The 19,411-nt window shown below is 36.1% G+C and overlaps 1 protein-coding gene and 1 long non-coding RNA gene across 4 annotated transcripts in view; one reads left to right on the top strand and one right to left on the bottom strand.

Annotated features, from left to right (window-relative positions):
* The window catches only part of LOC114462331 (carboxyl-terminal PDZ ligand of neuronal nitric oxide synthase protein-like), a 165,346-nt gene that overhangs the window by 134,149 nt on the left and 11,786 nt on the right, over window positions 1-19,411 (top strand). For all 3 annotated transcript variants that reach the window (XM_028445094.1, XM_028445093.1, XM_028445092.1), the window contains exons 9-10: window positions 6,866-7,031; window positions 10,038-10,214. In XM_028445094.1, the coding sequence (XP_028300895.1) occupies window positions 6,866-7,031; window positions 10,038-10,214 (343 nt within the window). The remainder of the gene's footprint in view (window positions 1-6,865; window positions 7,032-10,037; window positions 10,215-19,411) is intronic.
* On the bottom strand, window positions 7,494-17,870 carry LOC114462332 (uncharacterized). Its single transcript, XR_003673938.1, has 3 exons — window positions 17,859-17,870; window positions 13,286-13,298; window positions 7,494-7,623 (listed from the first exon to the last, which is right to left on the bottom strand). It is a non-coding gene; the product is annotated as an uncharacterized LOC114462332 (long non-coding RNA).

Below are 19,411 nucleotides of genomic sequence, written 5' to 3'. Positions count from 1 at the left end.
AGACACGCCCACTAATGCATATACATGAAGACCCCAAAACAGCCTGTTTTTAGGAGCGTCATGAAAGTGAGGCTAAAACTCTAGAAAACAGGTGAGTTTGAGAAAATAAAGCTCAAATACTATGCTGTTGGGGTTCTTAGAACAAATGGAGATGGGTGAAAAAATAGCATAATACTTTAAATATAAAAAGCACCATCGTAGCAGAGATGTGTCACTTCATCAAAGATCGGCAGTCGCTCTTGTTTTACTCCTAAATCTGCATTTGACAGGAAGGAGAACATCAGCCTGAGGCCAGCGAGTGTGGCTGAGGCAGTAAAAGGCTGATGCGGGCTCTATCTGTCAAACCAGGAATAATGATTCATAAATATCACTCACCAAAAATGGAAGAAGACACTAAAAAAAAAGAAAAAAAAAGAGCAATTGCTTTTTTTTTTTCTACAGGATTTTGCTGACAGATCTCCTGAGAGTAGTTAACTGCTTTGACATGTTTGTCGAGAACATTTTGTGTCAAAGTAACCTAATTATGCCTAAATGTAGCCTTGAGTGTCTTAAGTTGGAACTCATCTCATCACCTTTAAGTTTTTTAGTGACAACAGCAGAATGTAAAATCAGACTTTAGTTTAGGGGAGTCTGATGTTGTGTTTTATGTCCTGAGGCCATTTTGTCTGACGACTTTTATTTTGAAGCCTGAGACCTTGTCATTTGACGGCCTTTGGTTTGACAAATGACACTAAGTTTTTCTGATACCTCACTCTGACCTGAGATTTTCCTAAAACAATGTTTCTCAAATTGGGGTACGTGTACCCCTAGGGGTACGCGATGGCACTACAGGGGGTACTTGAGAGAGAGAGAGAGAGAGAGAGAGAGAGAAGACAGTTAACAAATTAAAGCATTAAAAATAGAAAGTGTCTAATTGTGCGGTTGGCGTACGGACAACCCCCAGTGCTATTGCTATGGTTACTGAAGTACACGTACGTAGCGTCTTATGGTTAGGGTTAGGTTATAACCCAATATCGTAAACATTTTTAGGTTTAGTCTTAGTCACGTGACTAACCCTAACCCGTACAGATAGCCACTGCCTTAAAAATATTGGGTTTGATAATGTTTGTTTTTAGTTAAAAATGATAATCACACTGAATATTACCAGCAACACACACAACGACAAGAAAAACACACAAAATAAGAGAAAAATATCCTGAATAATAGAAAGAACAAACAACAACAAAATGACACCAAAAACACACGCACCAAGAGAGAAAAATACTATTACCAGCAAAAGATCACTACAAAATACACAAAAATAACAGAGAAACATACAAAACCACACCAAAAACGCACACACTGAGATAATTTAAATAATATCAACAACACTCAAAAAGAGACAACAAAAACACACAAAAAAAGAGAAAAATATACTGAATAATAAATCGAACAGACAAACAACAACAAAATACACAACACGACACCAAAAACACACAAAATGACACAAAAAACTCACAAAATGATGATAGAAATGATCTTGATTAGAACATGAACTGAAAATACAAGAGTCAGTCTTGGTCCCACATCAGGAGTATGATGACTGTAAATGATAAAAACTATAAAAAAAATCTATTCAGAAAGCACTAAATACTATTTTATTTCACCTTTTTAAAAAATTACATTCTTTAAAATGTGTGTTCTCACTAGTTAATTCCATCATTATACTCTATAGATGTATTTAAATAGTTTTTTTGAGCCAAATGTAGTAGTCAGACAAAGGGGGGACTTGAGCCAAAAAAGTTTGAGAACCACTGTCCTAAAATGTACACCGTGCTCTTACTTTGAAATGAATGAGGCATTTTTTCACTTTAATCTCAAATGATATATTTTATGTTTGTGAGTTGGTAGAACTTTTATACTTCCTCTGCGAGGATTAAGGCCTTTAAAACGCATCGGATAGTTTAGCTAAGTTATGTAAGAAAACATATTTATTGGGAGGAAAAAAAAAGATTTGTTGGAGAAGTTTTTGGAAGGTAGTAATTTTTTTGCTTTCCTCGACCAATCCGTGTCTCTTAAGTATCTTTTTCCAGATGAAACTGAAACCTGTGTTTTCCAACGGTGACACTTTGAGTTGCAGCATCTGACAGGTTCACTTCCAGGTCAACGTCTGTCTTGGATTGATGGAAGCTGTGGGAGATGAACTTTTCTACGACGTTGCTGTTTGGGAGGAAACGGCAGAATGTCGGTGAACTGCTTTTCTAAAAGTAAAACTCTCTGTGCGTCAGTTTAACCTGATTTATTTTTTAGCTCCTGTTACTCGTTCAATCTGTGCGGTTGGACGCCAACTTATTTTCAGTGTTTCATGGACACAATGATAAGGATGAAGGCACATCTAGGGCAGTTAGAGCCCGATATGTAACAACGGCTCAAATTGTTATTTTAAACAATGTAATGAAATCTGAAATGTAATAACTTGTCAATAATGTAACAAAAGCACTGAGGCCAAAACAGCCACGGTGCCATTTTAATGAAGGCCCACCCAGGTGCTGTTTATCCAATAACAAGCCCAAGGAAAGCTTTGAGTGAAAGGCTTTCAGTCAATCAGCGGCTTGCATCTCACATGGACTTTTAAGCCCCGCCTACAGGCCGCGTCATCACCAGGAAGTCAGCCACATGTTGGTGGTAAAACAGTGTTTAAAAGCATTTTAATGATAAAAACTTTACAAATATTCACTATGTTCACAAATTACTTACCACTGCTGTGGAACACAGTAATGCAGGCTTTTTTGTTGCTGTTTTTATTAGTTTAAAATGCATTAAAAATAGTTTTATTTGATTTTTTTACTTGTTTTAAAGCCTTACACAAATCACTTTGAATGCCTTGTTGCTGAAACATGTAACTTAATGTTGCCTTGCTGTGTTGGGCCAATATAAAAAAAAAGCTGATCAGAATAATCATAGCTTTAATCACACAAACATTATTGCCTTTATTGTATTTTCTCAGAATTTTAAATGAGAAAGACAGAATTCAGAGTTTCCTTGAATGCAACATCAGTTATTCTGCATTGGCTTTATTATACAACCAGTAAGCCATTAACTAAGATTTTTCCCTCAATAACTCAGAATTATTACTTATTAGTAGTAAATAAGGAAATTGATGTATATGAATTATGATCTCATTATGCTAGGATTAACGTTAACGTTAACCCTAACCGTGCTTGGACTGCGAGACTAAGGCATTAATAAATACTTAATAAGGCATTAATAAATACTTAATAATGACTAATTAAGAGCTAATATGTTACTAATGCTAATAAATAAATAATTAATGGTTAATAGGTGTTCCCTAATACATTGTTTCCAAATAAATGTATATCTGCTGCATGATAAATATAGTTTATTTGACAAGTCAGAATTTAATTTAAATGTGATTTTGTTGCTGAAATCCACCCTGAATCCAACACATGCTTGGATCAGAATAATTTTATCAAAATCCTACTAAAAAGTTTTGGACAACACAAACTGAGGATCTGATCCGGAATAAAACCAAGATCGGATTATGTGATCTAATCTGATCTCAGAATCTGATTTTAATTTTGAACGACCCATTTTAAATATTTGATCCAATTCATTATCAAAATGTGATCAGATTACCTTGGAATATCTGACCCTATAATATGATGACCAGTGTTGGGCAAGTTACTGTCAAAATGTAATACATTACATATTAGTAGTTACTGTCGTTTAAAAGTAATTAGGTAATTACTTCTGGATTGTAATGCGTTGCACTACATTTGAGTTACTTTCACCAAAATAACTGCAGAATTATGACCAGAATTCTAAAATGCTACAATCTAGTTTATTGCAGCTGATTATATATCTAGTGGAGGTGAAGTGGTATAGCATAATGACTAGCAACTATATATATATTAGGCACAGTGAAGGCTCATGGCACAATAAGTAACAATGACCGAATCACAAAAGCAGACAAAGTTAAAGTCTGGTAAGTTGTGATAAAGATATTGTAAATATTTAAAGTCTAGGCCTATTCATATGAAACACATAGAGCAAGAAACAACTAGAATGTAACCTATAGCATTATGACATGACAAGACGCACAATCTCTTTCTATTCTTTTATTCTCTTTTTCAGTGCACTGTTGTTTACTGCTGATAACATGGTGACCACTAAAACTGTAACACTATTTTCTATGAGCGCCCAATACAAAGCAATCACGAGATAGCATGACCACCAGTCAAATTGATGACAACGGCGGCGGCGGCTCAGGTCAGCTCTGCTGTTGTTTTTAGCTGCTAGCTAGCAGCATTTCTGCTCTGATAGTCTCTACAAAAACCACTTCTAAACTAAAAACGTCTACAGCGCATATTTAAGAGCAGGAATCTGATCTGTTTGAGTCCTAGTCTCAGGAATACGGCACGGTGTCACATACTGAGTTTACCTCCGTGCTGAGATTTTAACCCTAACCCAAACATAATCCAATAAACAAATAAAACATGTGTCCGTTCACTTTGAAAACAAAAATAAACAAAAATTAATTATTATTTATAATAAGCAAAAGTTCATTTTCTGGTATTGTATTTGCTCATATATACAATACCAGTACGATGTGCACTCAGTACATGACACCGGCATGGTCCCAGAATACTTTAAGCCCTACCGGTATTAGCGTTATGTCGCTGTTTGTAATAATAACACACTAGTTAGGCACATGTCCCAGTGACCATACTGTATTACTCTCTATGACAACATTAGCTTAACTTGTCATTGATGGTGTTGGTGGAGAATTTGCACGGCACACTGAGAGAAACTTCATTTCTGCTGCTTTGTTTGACTCTTTTCCGCACTTTCGTCCTCTGTTCTCTCTCTCTCTTCGCCGCGCCTGCATCTCTCTCTGTCAACTTGGTGTTAGCGTAGCACCGGGTCAGGTGTTTCTTCAAGTTACTGGTGGTGTTTTTCACATCTCAGGTTAAAATGCGTTGTAAGATACGTTACTGAGATTTGTAACGGGCATAATATGACCGAAATTTTGTTAGTAATGCGTTACATTACTGCGTTACAGCAAAAAGTAATATATTACTGTAATTGCGTTACTTTTGTAACACGTTACTCCCAACACTGGTGATGACTCACAAGAGTTATTCCTCTATTCACTTCTGAAAGACGGTTCTACGTCACATCTTAACCCTGCCCATTAGATTTGTCCTAATGAATAAAACTGTTTTGAAAAGTATACTTTTCTTTTTTTTAATTTGTTTTATTTATTGCTCCTGAGTTTCCATTGATTTGTTTTTCATTCTTTACAATCTATGAATAGAAAACAAGTGTATGAACCATAAGGACACGTGATGATGAAGTGATTTTCTGCACCACACTGAAGCTGTTTTTATTGATTTCCAGCTGCTGTATTTCCTTCTGTGCCCTTGGTGTATTGTTTGGACACCATTGGCCTGTTTTTTTTTTCCTCTCCTATTTCATGTTTCATTTACGTCAGCAGCCTTTGCATGTGTCCTTTTTCTGTAACTACACAAAACATGTCATATTTTTCATCACTTTTTTGCCATATTTTTGCTTTTTGCTGCATTTTTGCCACTTCTCCATCACATTTTAATGCAATTTCTGCAAAAGTTTTCCTCTTCCAAGACATTTTCAGCACTTAAAACCCCTTTCCACCACTTTTCGCACCTGATGTTGCATTATGTTGACCTATTATTATCACTTTTAACCTTTTTTTTTTCCATTTTTCGTGCTTATTTTTGCAAACTTAACCACATTCATGGTTTGTCAAGCCCATTCTTTGCCAGTTTAAACTAATTGTTCCAATATTGACACTTTGAACCACTTTTTCTCTCTGTTTTTGACCACTTTAATGTGTAACTTTCAAATTCTGACTTCGGTTTGTTATTTTAGTGACATGATTCGAGACTTAATTCAATATTTAAATGCACAAAAGTGCATCACTGGACTTTTTTTTATTTTGAAGGAGATTTTTTTTCATGTAATAAAGTGTCCACTATTGTTGCTTCTCACAAAAGAAGGTAATAATAATGGGGTTTTTATTTTTAACCACAAAGAAGATCCACTTTTAATATATTTCCTGTGTGTGCGTGTGTGATGGACTTATGAGGGTAGAGCGCCTGCATCGCTGAGTCAGCAATGATTGGCTCCGCCCTGATCTGGAGAAATTTATGGGCGACGGCTCCTTCCTGCAACATTAGCTCTTTTTTTTAATAAAATGAAAGCTTTGGGGGGAAAAAAAGAAAACTTTAGATCACATGTGTCAAACACGAGGTCCGGGGGCCAAATCCGGCCCTTTGGAGCATCCGAATTGTCCCTCAGAAGACAAAAAAATAAAAGAGAAAGCATGAATTTTTGTGTAGAGTACCAAATAATCCAGCTTTCGTTATCTCAAATTCACCAATTGAATGACACTCTATAATATTTTTAGGGGCTTGTATTTGTTCTTTGTTTATATCACATGAATGTAGTAATTTAGTAAAGGTGAGCATTTCAGCGTTCTTTGTGCAGTGCTATGTATGTTTTTTTCACAGTCTATGTATGTACCGGGTAGGCCGTCCTCTTACCTCTCTGCACCGTGCAGGGAGGAGGAAGTCAGTGTCCCGTCTATAGACACGCCCACTTATGAATATGCAGCCTGTTGGTGTAGAGTTGCTCAGAAAGTGACTTTTCAGAGGCTAAAACTCTGGAAAACAGGTGAGTTTGTGAAAATAAACCTCAAATACTATGTTTTTGGGGTTGTTAGAACAAATAGAGATGAGTGAAAAATAGCATGATATGGGACCTTTAATATGTTTAATTAAAAAAAGAGAGTTTTTGAAGGTTCTTTCCTTTCCTGTGGTTGCAGGTCCATCTCCTGAAGGACCAGCTGAGCGCGGAGGCCACAGCGCGGCTGGAGGCCCAGGCACGAGTTCACCAGCTGCTGCTGCAGAACAAAGACCTGCTGCAGCACATCTCTCTGCTGGTGAAACAGATCCAGGAGCTGGAGACCAAGATGGCTGCACCAAATTCTAGTGAGTAGATGACAGAGGATCATGAATTTATTCAAAGAGAAAAACAACCTTAGAGAGGTTTTTTTTTTTTTTGGTAGTATTTTTGTTTGAATTTCAAGGGAAAAAGCCACAAAATATTTGCGATTTGGTGTTTTTTAAAGAAGCAAATAGGACGGAAAATAAAATGAGTGTTTGTCTAGAGCAGGGGTTCTCAACCTTGAGGTCAGGACCCCATTTGGGGTTGCAAGACACTGGGAGAGGGGTCGCCAGATGCCTTCAAGAAATTGAATAACTTTTTAACCGTTTGAGCCCATTTTTGCTTATTTTTACCATTTTTCTACAACTACAAAACATATTTTTACCTATTTTCATCACTTTTTCTTGCCAAGGTTTTGCTCATTTTAATGTATTTTTGCAAAATTTCTCCCATTTCTCCATCACATTTCAATGCCTTTCCACTTTCAAGACATTTTCCACACTTTTAACCTCTTTTCACCACGTCTTGCTTTTTTTTTGCCAATTTAGCCACATTCACGATATGTCATGCCCATTATTTGCCAGTTTAAACTAATTGTTCCAAGATTGACACTTGGAACCCTTTTGACCACTTTTTCTATCCGTTTTTGCCCACTCTAATTTGCACCTTTTAACCAATTTCTATGGTTTTTAAAATCTCATCACCTTTTCCACCCTTTTGGTCACTTTTAACCAAAACAATGATTTACATCTTTAGGATGACTATATACTATGGCCCAAATAATAATAAACATTCCTGGATAACAGTGGATATTATTCAGATGAATAAATAAATGTGGTTATCACAGATTCATAGAACAATGGACCATCATTTTACTGACTTTATGGATGGACCCCAAAAATCTCTCCCCTTTATTCCCCCTTATAGATGGTCCTGTCTCCACATGACTGTTCTTCATTGTTCATGTCTGTGTTCAACCACCTTCAGCTCCAGTGGGGGTCCCCGCTCTCTGGAACCTTTATTTTGGGGGGTTGCAGTCTGAAAAGGTTGAGAACCTCTTGTTTAGGGGAACATGACCTGAAGTGTTTTTTTTATTTATTTTGTTGATTGACAGTGTCCCAGTAACTAATTATTACTAATTATTTTCTTGGTGTAAATATTGATGAAAACTTTTCCTAGAAGCCTCACACTGCACTCATAAGTCATTACATTAAAGATTGTGAATAACACGTACCACGTTCCCAAGAATTCAGTCAAATGACTTGCTTCCACTGAGTTAAAAAAGTTCTCCGAGAGGCTCTTGACATCCGCTCATAGAATATCCATATAAAATTACAGCCCGATTCAACGAACATTAACAGAGAAGTAGTCATTTGAAAACGGGCCCCCCTGGCGCCCCCGTGGCACATATGGAGTAATGGGCCCCATTCATATACGTCGTAATATTTGACTCACAAATAAATGAGAAAACGACTTTAATGGAAATTGCCGAAAAAAGGTGGGTGGGCCTCCGTTGAATTATCTTTGAAACGATGTATCACACGACTATGTTCCCATAAATTTGGAAATTACCGGAGCCCTTTTTTTTAAATGGGGCGTGGGGGCCCAACCCCCATTTAAAAAAAAAAAAAAGGGCTCTGAGCGTATCATCATATTCATTCAGAGTATTCATACCAAACTGCATTCTGATCTAACGAGAACTAACAGTCATTTGAAACATGGGGCCCCCGTTTATATATTGGTATGTGCCAATGATTCAGTACCACTAAACCGTCGTAATTAGGGATGTAACGATTCACTCAACTCCCGATACGACTCGATTCACGATACTGGGTTCACGATACGATTCTCACACGATTTATTTTACGAAATTGGACTGTAGACGAATAATGATTGAAAAATATCCCTTTATTTTTTGGGGGGAAAAAACTAAAAAATACTGTACTATTTTCCTTTTATTTTTCATTGTCAAAAGAATCCCTTGATAAACTATTCAAAACAATGCAATTTAACTAAAAATAAATCTTGAATGAAATAAATAAAGGAATAATACAAATGAAGAAGAAGCCTATTAATCTAAATTCTGGTTCTATAGTAAACAATGCAAAACTGTATAATAGTTCTTTTTCGTTTTAAAAGTGCAACTGAAAATGTATTTTGTGCCTTAACAATTGGACTTTAAAAAAAAACATTCTGCATTGTATTTACGTCAGATATTTGTTTGGACCAGCAGAGGGTGCTGGTAACCCAGTGGTCGGTTGGGATGCAGCTATTTTGTGCAGTGAAGAAGAGATGCTATGCTAGCAGACAGAGCTAATAGAAAAACGTGACTTTTACAGATATTCTTTCGGCGCTAAAGGGGTAAAGAATCATTTATGAACATGTTTAAGAGTAGAAGGCGGCCAGAAAGAAAGTAGTAGCAGATTACGCCCGCCGCCTCAGCCTTTGGACAAGAGAAGGATAAATATATAGCGCTGTTTAAAAAAAGTACTGCGATTCAATTTTCAGAAAATTGGTATGAAACCTATGAATCGATTTTTAACTGCCTTTCGATTAATCGTTACATCCCTAGTCGTAATATTTGACTTGCAAATAAATGAGAAATTGACTTTTGTTCTTTTCTTTTGGGCCCCCCCCCCCCCCCCCCCCCCCCCCCCGGGTTCCAAATCAAAAATTGGGCTCAGACCGTCGATGCGTACACATCCATAAATTATATCTACCAAATTTCAGCCAGATTCGTTCACGAATAACAAAGTAGTAGTGATTTTAACTAGTGTACACAGCAACAAGAAGAAGAACAAGAAGAACAAAGTGCGGCCGTTTTCAGTTCGGTTTCTCAGCCTGATAAAAATTGCGATCTCTGAAATAGAAAAGTCTTGCTTAAGTTTTATTATGCAAATATTCATCATTTTATTAGTTATTCTAATACGTCGTTCAGTTACTATTGTTTTACAAACTTTTCATGTTTGATATTAATCAAATGAATGAACTCAACATTGTTTTAACTTTTAGCCTCGTGGTCCTGACTGATCTTTGTCCCCTCTCCGTAGTGGGCTCCCAGGACAGTTTGTTGGAGATCACGTTCCGCTCTACGATCCCATCCGTGATCTGCGACGCCACCACTCCTAAACCCATGGTGTCGGCCCACAACCTGCACGCGCTGAACCACAGCGACGGCACCGCCAACGTCTTCTCCTCCTCCAACGGGACGCTGGGAAGCCCGCTAGGTAGGGATAAGTGTCTATTCAAACTGGAATGTTTCCGTTTCCTCCCGGGGCCGTTGGGGCCGTTACCCCCTCAGGTGCCCTCGCTGCCCCCCCCGCCGCTCAGGACCAACAGGCCAGAGGTCAAAAGTCCAGACGTGTGTGAGACTCCCACTAACCTGAAAGCATTGAGCTCCCTGGATTTGTCCAAGTTTCGTGAGTCTGGCATTGCCTCCGAGTACGAGTCCAACACGGACGACAGTGAAGACGGAGAGGATGAGGATGAGGATGAGGAAGATATGGATATCTTTGGTTGGGGTACAGACGTGGAGACGCTGAGGCTGCTCAATGCTTTTAACAAACAGGGAAACCCCGACTGTCTGGGAGATGAAATAACCGCGTAACGAAAAGACGGATCATTTGTGTTCAGTGAGTGAAGAAAATATCTATTTTTCTCTTGATATTAACATAAAGTTATAGTTCAGAGCTGATCATTCAACTTTTTTTTTAAATCCGTCACACACAGCACAGGTTAGGATTTTCAAAGTAAAAGTATTTAAAGATTAGGGCTGGGCGACATGGCCCAAAACTCATATCTCAATATTTTTTCTCCAAAATGGCAATAAACAATACATATCTCCATCATTTTAGAATAAAATCTTCCCAGAAAGACAATTCTGGGTTAAATTTGATATTGTAATTTTCTATATCGTGGAAAACTCCATATATCTTGAGTCTCGATATATCGCCCAGCCCTAATAAAGATCTAATTTAATAGAGTTTTGATTGTCATAAAAGCAAACACATGATTAGCCATCAGGAGGTTTAACTGCTCCAGACAAGACTTTTCTTTTAAACACCACTTGAACGACATTAATTGTTATTGTTTTTTTGTTTTTTTAATTAGTTTGAATCATGACAATATATACACTAAATGCTCACAAAAAAAGACCTTTTCACAAAGAGTCTGAATGTTTATATGGGAATCTGTCCCTTACATCTGCTACAGTGAATCCCAAACACTACATTTTGTAAAATGAAGTTCTAATATTATTGGACAGATTTTCTTCATCCATTGGTTATTAATTAAATGATAATAATTCAAAATGAATCTAAGGCTGAAGTATAAAATCTGAAATGGCCAGAACATAGAAATGAATAAATAAAAAGCTTAAATCCAAGGTTAATGTTGGACGAGACACATGAAAGTGTTGAGACGAGCCTGCTGGCACGAAGAAACGTTACATAACATAAACTAAGGTCTGATTGTGATATGATAACAAATAATTAAGGGCTACATGAGAGGAAAACGGTTGGAAGAACAAAGAGCATTGATGAGGTCAGGCACTGATGTTGGATGAGCAGGAAAGCATCACATCGTCCAAAATGTCACTTGGGATTAGATGCTCCAAGACAAGTACTTTTTGTCCATATTGTGTAAAAAGGAAAACAACAGTGGGCTGAGGATGGATCCTTGTGGAACACCTCAACACAGAGAAGACCCTTTGAGTGTAATTTTAAGGGATCCTCCACTGTTTTTACAAATGTGGCCTAAAATCTTCAAAATGTCCTTATTAGTAGATCTATGTCTAACAAAACACATTATTCTGCACCATATTTATTTTATTAACTTCTAAAAATGAAACTACTTTACAGTTTTAAAGCCTGTGTTCCTCCATCTTGAAATCACATGATTGATGATGTCACAAGGCCCCACTTTCTGTAAACATCCCATTGTTTTCTATTGGAGTGAAACATTCAGCCTGATTTTTAGATCATTTAGCAGCTTTTTTAGTCAAAATGCCAATTTGTGCTGCTTTTGGTTGAGCTAAATCACGTGTCAAACTCATGGCCCGGGGGCCAAATCCGGCCATTTGGAGCATCCAATTAGGCCTGCAGGAGAAAGTAAAAATTACAGAGAAAACCAGAAACATTGTGTAAATAAAACTCAACAATATTTGTGAGTGCTCACAGTTTTCCCGGTGCTTATATCGCATGATTTCATGATGTCATCTATAATGTTAAGCTGTTCAAAAATCTCAAAATTCTTACAACATCCATCAATTTTCCTCAAATTATGACATAAAATTTCCCTTAATTAAATAGAAATTGGTCACAAAATCTCTGCAATTTAAAGTGAAGATCCTGTTGGGACTGATATGTGTCACTTATTGTTTCTTACATATTTAGTATTCTATGTCTACGTAGAAGTGCGAACTAGAGCGCAATAATGTTGAGATTACTCGTTTTCACTAGAAAACAATGGGATGTTTACAGGCAGTGGGGCCATTTGACATCATCAATCTTCAAGACGGAGAAACACAGGTTTTAAAGTAGTCCCATTTTTTTTTTTAAATTAATAAAACAAATATGGTGCAAAACAATGTGCTTTGTTAGACATACATCTACTAATAAGGATGTTTCAAAGATTTTAGGCCACATTTGTTAAAATCCCTCTAAGTATGTCCCGGATGATTCATGTAAATATTTGTTTCTAAGTTTTTGGATCCAAATCCATTTGAAGTGTTTTGTAGCAACGTTAATGCTCCCATTATGTAGAAAAATAAATGGCTACACTGTAGACATCAGTGTGGGATTAAATTAGCAGGACTTGGTGACAAAGTTTAAAGTTTCCTAAAAAAATAAAAAAAAGAGAAACATTTTCCAGGACTAATGTGTTAATGTTTCATTCTCTCAGACAAGTGCTCCTCAGTAAATTGACTTTAATCTCCTGATATGTTTCACCTGACAACTGCCAGTTTTCTTCAGAGGCGTCTACTAAACACTTTGATGTTTCCTTTGATGTTTGATGACTTTCATGTAATAACTCCTGCAAGATTCTTTTTGTCTTTTTTTTTTTCGATAATATGTTAAGGTTTCAAGGAAACATCATTGGAAACATGATAGGGAACATAAAAGGAAACATAAAAGCGATCAGCAGACTCATCTGGAGAGGACTGGCAGTTTTTAGTAAAAACATGTCAGGAGATCAAAGTGGAAGAGGAGTTATTTTCCAGGACTTTTTCCCATGCTTCCTTCATTACGAAGGAAAGAAAATGTTGTTACCGTCTGTTTCAAGAGCTTATATTTCCAACATGTCTGTTCTATCTGTCTGTCTTTGTCTGCTGCAGGCTGCTTTTCTTTCTGTATCTATGCATTCCTGTCACTTTCACAACTTTGTACATTTTCCCCATTTTTTTTAACAAAACAAATTAGTGGGACTTGAAGGCAACGCTGTTGGGTTTTTTTTTCCATTCATGGCGTAATGAAATCCCCTTGTGTTTCAAGATTCAAGATAAACTGGTCTGTTTTTATCCAGGCGGGAACCGTGCAGCAATAAAGGAATCCTGTTTGTTTCTATATTCTGACTTTGTTTCTTTTTCTATAGAGACTTTCTCCTGTCCAATCAATGCACAGCTAGCGTAGCGTAATTACACATTCTTGGATTTGATCATTTGGATGTTGAGGGATTTTCCACAATTGTTTAGTAAGAGCTACTAAAGTAGAAAAGTCACCCCAGGAAAATGTTCCTAAATCTACTTTAGTGTGCACTGGGCACCAGAAATCCTGGAGGCAAAGTATTATTTTTAAAGTGGTTTAACTTAGTGACAGAAGTGGAAATGCAGTTTTGGGTGCAGAGCAGTCAGCGCTCACATCTTTAATCCCATGAACACAGCGGACAGTGGAAAACTTTGGGCTATTTAACTTTATTAAGGGCAGGGAGGCCTTTAGCTGCCAGGAACCCATTGTTATTATCCTCCATTTTCTTCTTCTTCTTTCTTCTTCTTCTTCTTTGGAAATCCTACTTCCCATGTGCAGAAGATCACCAAATTTTGCACTAAGCTCCAGTTCCATTCCATATCGCCTCAGCTGCAAAAACAGGCCAATCGCCCTAAAGGTGGCGCTACAGCAAGCCTGCAAAGTTCATTTTATTAACAATTTACAATAAATCAACCATATGTGCTACAGGTGTGCAACTTTCACCAAAATGTAGCCTCAACACCGAAGAAACTCTGGTACATTTAGTACATGTAGTCTATTACTCTGTTTTTAAATTTATTAAACCAAACAACTACAAAAACGACAATAAAACACACATAATAACTCAAAAAAATACATAAAACAACTACAAAAATACTCAAAATGACATCAAAACCATAAAAATGACAAAAACACAAATAAAATGACAAAATACACGAAACAACTCCAAAAACCTTTGACAATACAACAAAAAGGCCACACAAAATGACAAAAATACACAAAATGACTCAAAAACTACACAATAAAAGAACATAAGTTCACAAAAAGACCACTCAGAAAATACAAAAAAATAGCTCAAAAATTACACAAAGCAACTCCAAAAACACACAACAAATCAACAAAAATACACAAAAAGAATGACAATACAGAAAATGGCAACAAAACCATAAACATTACAAAAAAGAAATGAACATAAACACGAAACAACAACAGAAATACACAAAATGAGTCAACAATTACCTATTTATCCTATACTGTATAAATGTATGTATTTTTGTAAAATATCTGAATTTTATCTTAAAACAGAATTTCTTTACAGCGTTTTTTGTTTCTCTGTCATGCTAACAATTGGAGTCAATGCAAAAACTGCATTTTTAAACATCTTATGGAGCCAATGAATCTTTGTTAAAAACAAATGACCGACATCCCCATGCTGTCAAGATGCTAAAAGTGTATTTTCAGCTTTTTTTTTAATAAGTGTCTCTTTGACAGCGGTTTAAAATCTGCCTTTAAACGCTAGCAGCTGCTGTCTGGCACACATGTGACTGGCTTAGACAATTAGTGAAGCTACAGGTGACATTTGTATGTGCTCATTCATTCACTGACGTTAATGAGTTGATTATGAGATCAAGCCTCAGCTGATGCGAACTCTGCTTGTTGCTCAGAATTGCCTAATTTTGCCTAAAATTGCCTGCCCCCCAACCATTGCTGTGCAGCAGCTATAATTAAACCTGGATGTTTGCTATTAGTATGGATGGAATAATTATGCAGACGTGGAGCAATGAGGGGGAGCAGGCGTGTGTGGATAAATGTCTTTTTAGTGCAAATGAATGGAAACTATTGTTGGTGTTGGGTTCTTTTTTTCTGTTGGATCACATCTGCTGACTCATCATTTTATTCAATCTTGATTTAGTCCATTTGCTGCAAATATGACATTTTTTACCCGTCATCATCTTTCCTTCTTCTTTCATCTCGTTTCTTTTCCTCCACCAGTTCGTTTCCCTCCTTTGGTCCAAATCCGCGTTATTCCCGTCACGTTTGACTTCTGATGCAATCCAATCAGTGAACGCAGTAATCCACTTGTATTTAAAACGACCAGAAATATATTGAAATCTGTCGTAATAAATCATGGATGCACGGGAAACATTTAAACTGACGACCGTGTCACACGCTGCATGGAAATGTGCTTTTAAATCAGATTGAGTCACAAATCAGAAAAAAGGAAAGATGAAACAGGACCTGGAAATAGAGGAAACACTGGTGGACAACTTTCAAAATAAAATCTAATTTTTCCTTGCATTTATTTTGGTACCAAATGATTTATGAACCGTCATGGATTTAATGATGATTAAATGATGATAATGCAAATATCTACACTTCGAGTCAATGGGTGAATGTGTTCAGAGCTTTTTTATTGTGAATATGGAATATTTTTAAAAAAAAACAAAAATATATTCTGTTGTTTAGCCTTTTCCATCCCATTTAAAAAAAAAATGTATTATATATATATTTATATATAAATCCATGTTGGATTTAAAAAAAAAAAAAAAGAAACATTAACATGAAACATTTTTTTCATCTTCAATTACACAGATATGTATTTATATATTATATATACATAGATATTTTCATGTGATTCATTATATATACTGTAGTTATAGAATGCATATAAAAATACATAATTATACACAATTATATAATATATAAATAAATATGTTAAATATGTAAAAACTAAACTATAATTTTGTCACACAGGATCAAATCCAATCAGATCTCGATCATGTGATCATGTGATCATGTGATCTTACACATTGATCTGTCTGTGTGTGTTCATTAATACCATCCCATATCAGGTTAATCAATACTAATTGAATCTTTAATCAATGCATAAACTTCTCTGCTTTATATTTTAGTGACTAAAACCAAACTCATCCCTGAAATATTCCTGATGACTACATTTTGACCAAAACTAAGTTACATTTAAGTCAAAATACTAAATTCAAATGAACATTGTGAAGAAAGAGAGTTTGCACCGTATTTAAACCCATTAAATCCATGTTTTAAATGTTTAGAATCGTGCGTTAAAGTGGAAGTTGTTCGTTCTCTCCGTCAGTGGCAGACGTGAGGTTTTGTTCAGGGATTTCTCACAATGACGAAACACACACACACACTTGTCTATGTGACAGTTTAGTGCGATTTTGAACTTGTTCCCACTTCCTTAAGTAGTTATTGATTAAGCCTCTAATCAATTGATGGGCTTAAGCTGATCAAAGATAAAAGTGTGTGTGCGTTTTCTTGTTTCCTGAGGATAAGATAAATGATGATGTCATCCCACACAAACCAGTGTCAGCAAACGTACAGTGTGGTGGTTTCAGCTTGAACTCCCATCCACTGTTTGTTAGTGGAGAGATCAGTGTTGCCTTTCTCAGCAAAGAGGATTTAAAGTCCTTATAGCAACACTTTTGACATGTTTTATTACTTATCTATCTATAAAAGCAAGGAGTGTGTGTGTGTGTCTGTGTGTGTGTGTGTGTGTGTGTGTGTGTGTGTGTGTGTGTGTGTGTGTGTGTGTGTGTGTCTGTCTGTGTGCGCATGCGCGTGCGTGTGGCTCAAATATCTCTGGTGTTCAGGGACAGACGGAGCTCATACTTGCTACATACTGTAGCTACAGCTTGGTTCAAAGCTGTGCGACGTTGCATTTGTTTGTACTGTAATGCTTCAGTTAATTAATTTTTTTCATAAAATCGTCTACCGCGAGCGAAGCAGAGCCACTAGAGTCACGTGTGCGCCCAGAGCCAATCACTGAAGACCTGGAGTAGTCAAATTAAATCAAATCAACTCAAGTTTTATTTCTAAAGCGCTTTACAACAACCAAAGTTGACCAAAGCGCTGTACACAATAAAAAACACAATTTAAAAACAGCATAATATATAATTAAAAAGTAGTATTAGTACCAGTCATGCAGACACACGGGTGAGAGAGAGGAGGATAGTTTAAGGCTCTCTGTTGATTAAACATACTTTTTGACTCTTCCTTATTTGGTAATTAAGTTTCATTTTAGTTTGAATGTGGGTTCCACTGGGCAGAGACCAGAGAGGGGGGAGGGGCGTCTGAGCAACCCGCAAGTTATTCTGATCGCTAAGTTGTATCTATTTAATGAAAACATTAAAGGCAATGGTTATTCGTACGGTTGCCGTGGCAATATTCCGACATTCTATCCATATGCAGTGCCCCCTCATTGGCCAGTTTAGGTCACGTGACTTAGACTAAACCATAAACCTAACTCTAACCCTAAAAATTGTTGCGATACAGGGTTATAAACTAACCCTAAGACGCTAAGTACATGTACTTCAGTAAACGTACCAATAACACGAGGGTTGTTCGTAAAGCAACCGTACAAAAAGACACTTTTAATGTTAAATGCTAAATAAATAGTTTTACTTGTACAAATGTATGTCTTTTATCAGATTCTACTTAAACCACAGCATTGATGCAAACTTTATCAATTTATCATGTTCATGTCCCATAGAAATAAACCAGATAAATCACACCCTTTATAACACTACAGAGTATTTACACCTCTTTGTACATCCAACCTTCAAACACATACTCATTTGGCCATAATTGACCACTGTACTTAAGCTCCTCCCACTATATGAATACATACTGTACTAGTTATTCTAAAGGAAACAATGCAATCATCTGGTAAGAAAAGCAACAAACTTTTTGCTTTTGTGATTTATTCATTTCACAAGTTTAGTTTTATTCTACTTTATTTTATTTTATGTAGATTCATTTTTATCACTTAAATTTTATTTGACTTCATTTTATGTCATTTAATTATATTTTGCTTTATTTTTTGTGTCTTTATTTTATTCTATTTTATTTTATTTTGTGTTATTTTTTCTATTTTACTTTATATTAGTTTATTTGACTTTATTATTATTTATTTAATTATATTTGTCTTTATTTTATTTGACTTAATTTGATGTTATTTTATTTTACTATTATTTTTTGTGTATTTTCTGTTAAATTATTCTATTTTACTTTATTTTATTTGTCTTTAAGGCATTTGTCCTTTATGTGGCATTTTCAGCATCTAAAAATCTAATTATATATAATTATTTTTTTTTCTTTCTCGAAATGTAGTTTGTAGTTATTGAATTATTTTTTTAGTAACGTCAATTTTTTTTTTTTTTTTTGTTATTTACAGATTGTTTGAGTCAATTTAGTCGTTGTTAAAACACCAGTTTAATCAGCAAAGCTTCTAATTTTTTAGTTTTTTTTTTTAAACAATGATCTAAATGTGTTAAAATTAAAAAAAAAAAAAACCTGCATTCTGTTATATTTCAATCATTTAGTTGCGTTTCTACATTTCTACTTCCAGTCGCTCCAATAAAGCAGAACTGCTTTGAAGATTTTCTATTGATCCTCATGTCACGCACGTGCACGTTTGTTTGTACGTGACGATGAGGATGAAGCTTGAATCGATGCACGTCGTAGCCTGTCACCTGCAGGGGTGACTCAGCGACACACGCTGCAAACACACACACACATGCACCGTTTTCTGGAATAAAACTATTCGAAAGGGAGATCATTGTCATACATTTGCACAAATATGCACGCACACACACTCTGGCCTCTAATCTGCTTTGAAGCTGCAGAGTCGGAGCTCGATAGCTAATGTGGAACATGTGGAGCATCCAGATGTTCAAGCTCAGACGAGCAAAACGGGTCAGTGAGTCGGAGCAGAAGGTCCGTTTTCGCCACATCTGTCTGTCCCATCCAAAAACGACATTAAGATATACAAAATGTACTCCAAAAACACTAAATCACCAAAAAAAAGACACAAATTGATGATGAAAACACTCAAATTGACAGAAAAATACAGAAGTACACCAACAAAATTACACAGAATGACCTTAAAAAAAAATAAAAATACAGAAACACAACAAAAATAC

Source organism: Gouania willdenowi, chromosome 4 (genome assembly GCF_900634775.1).
Source record: "Gouania willdenowi chromosome 4, fGouWil2.1, whole genome shotgun sequence".
NCBI classification, from domain to species: Eukaryota; Metazoa; Chordata; class Actinopteri; order Blenniiformes; family Gobiesocidae; genus Gouania; species Gouania willdenowi.
This window is presented reverse-complemented; position numbering and strand designations above follow the sequence as displayed.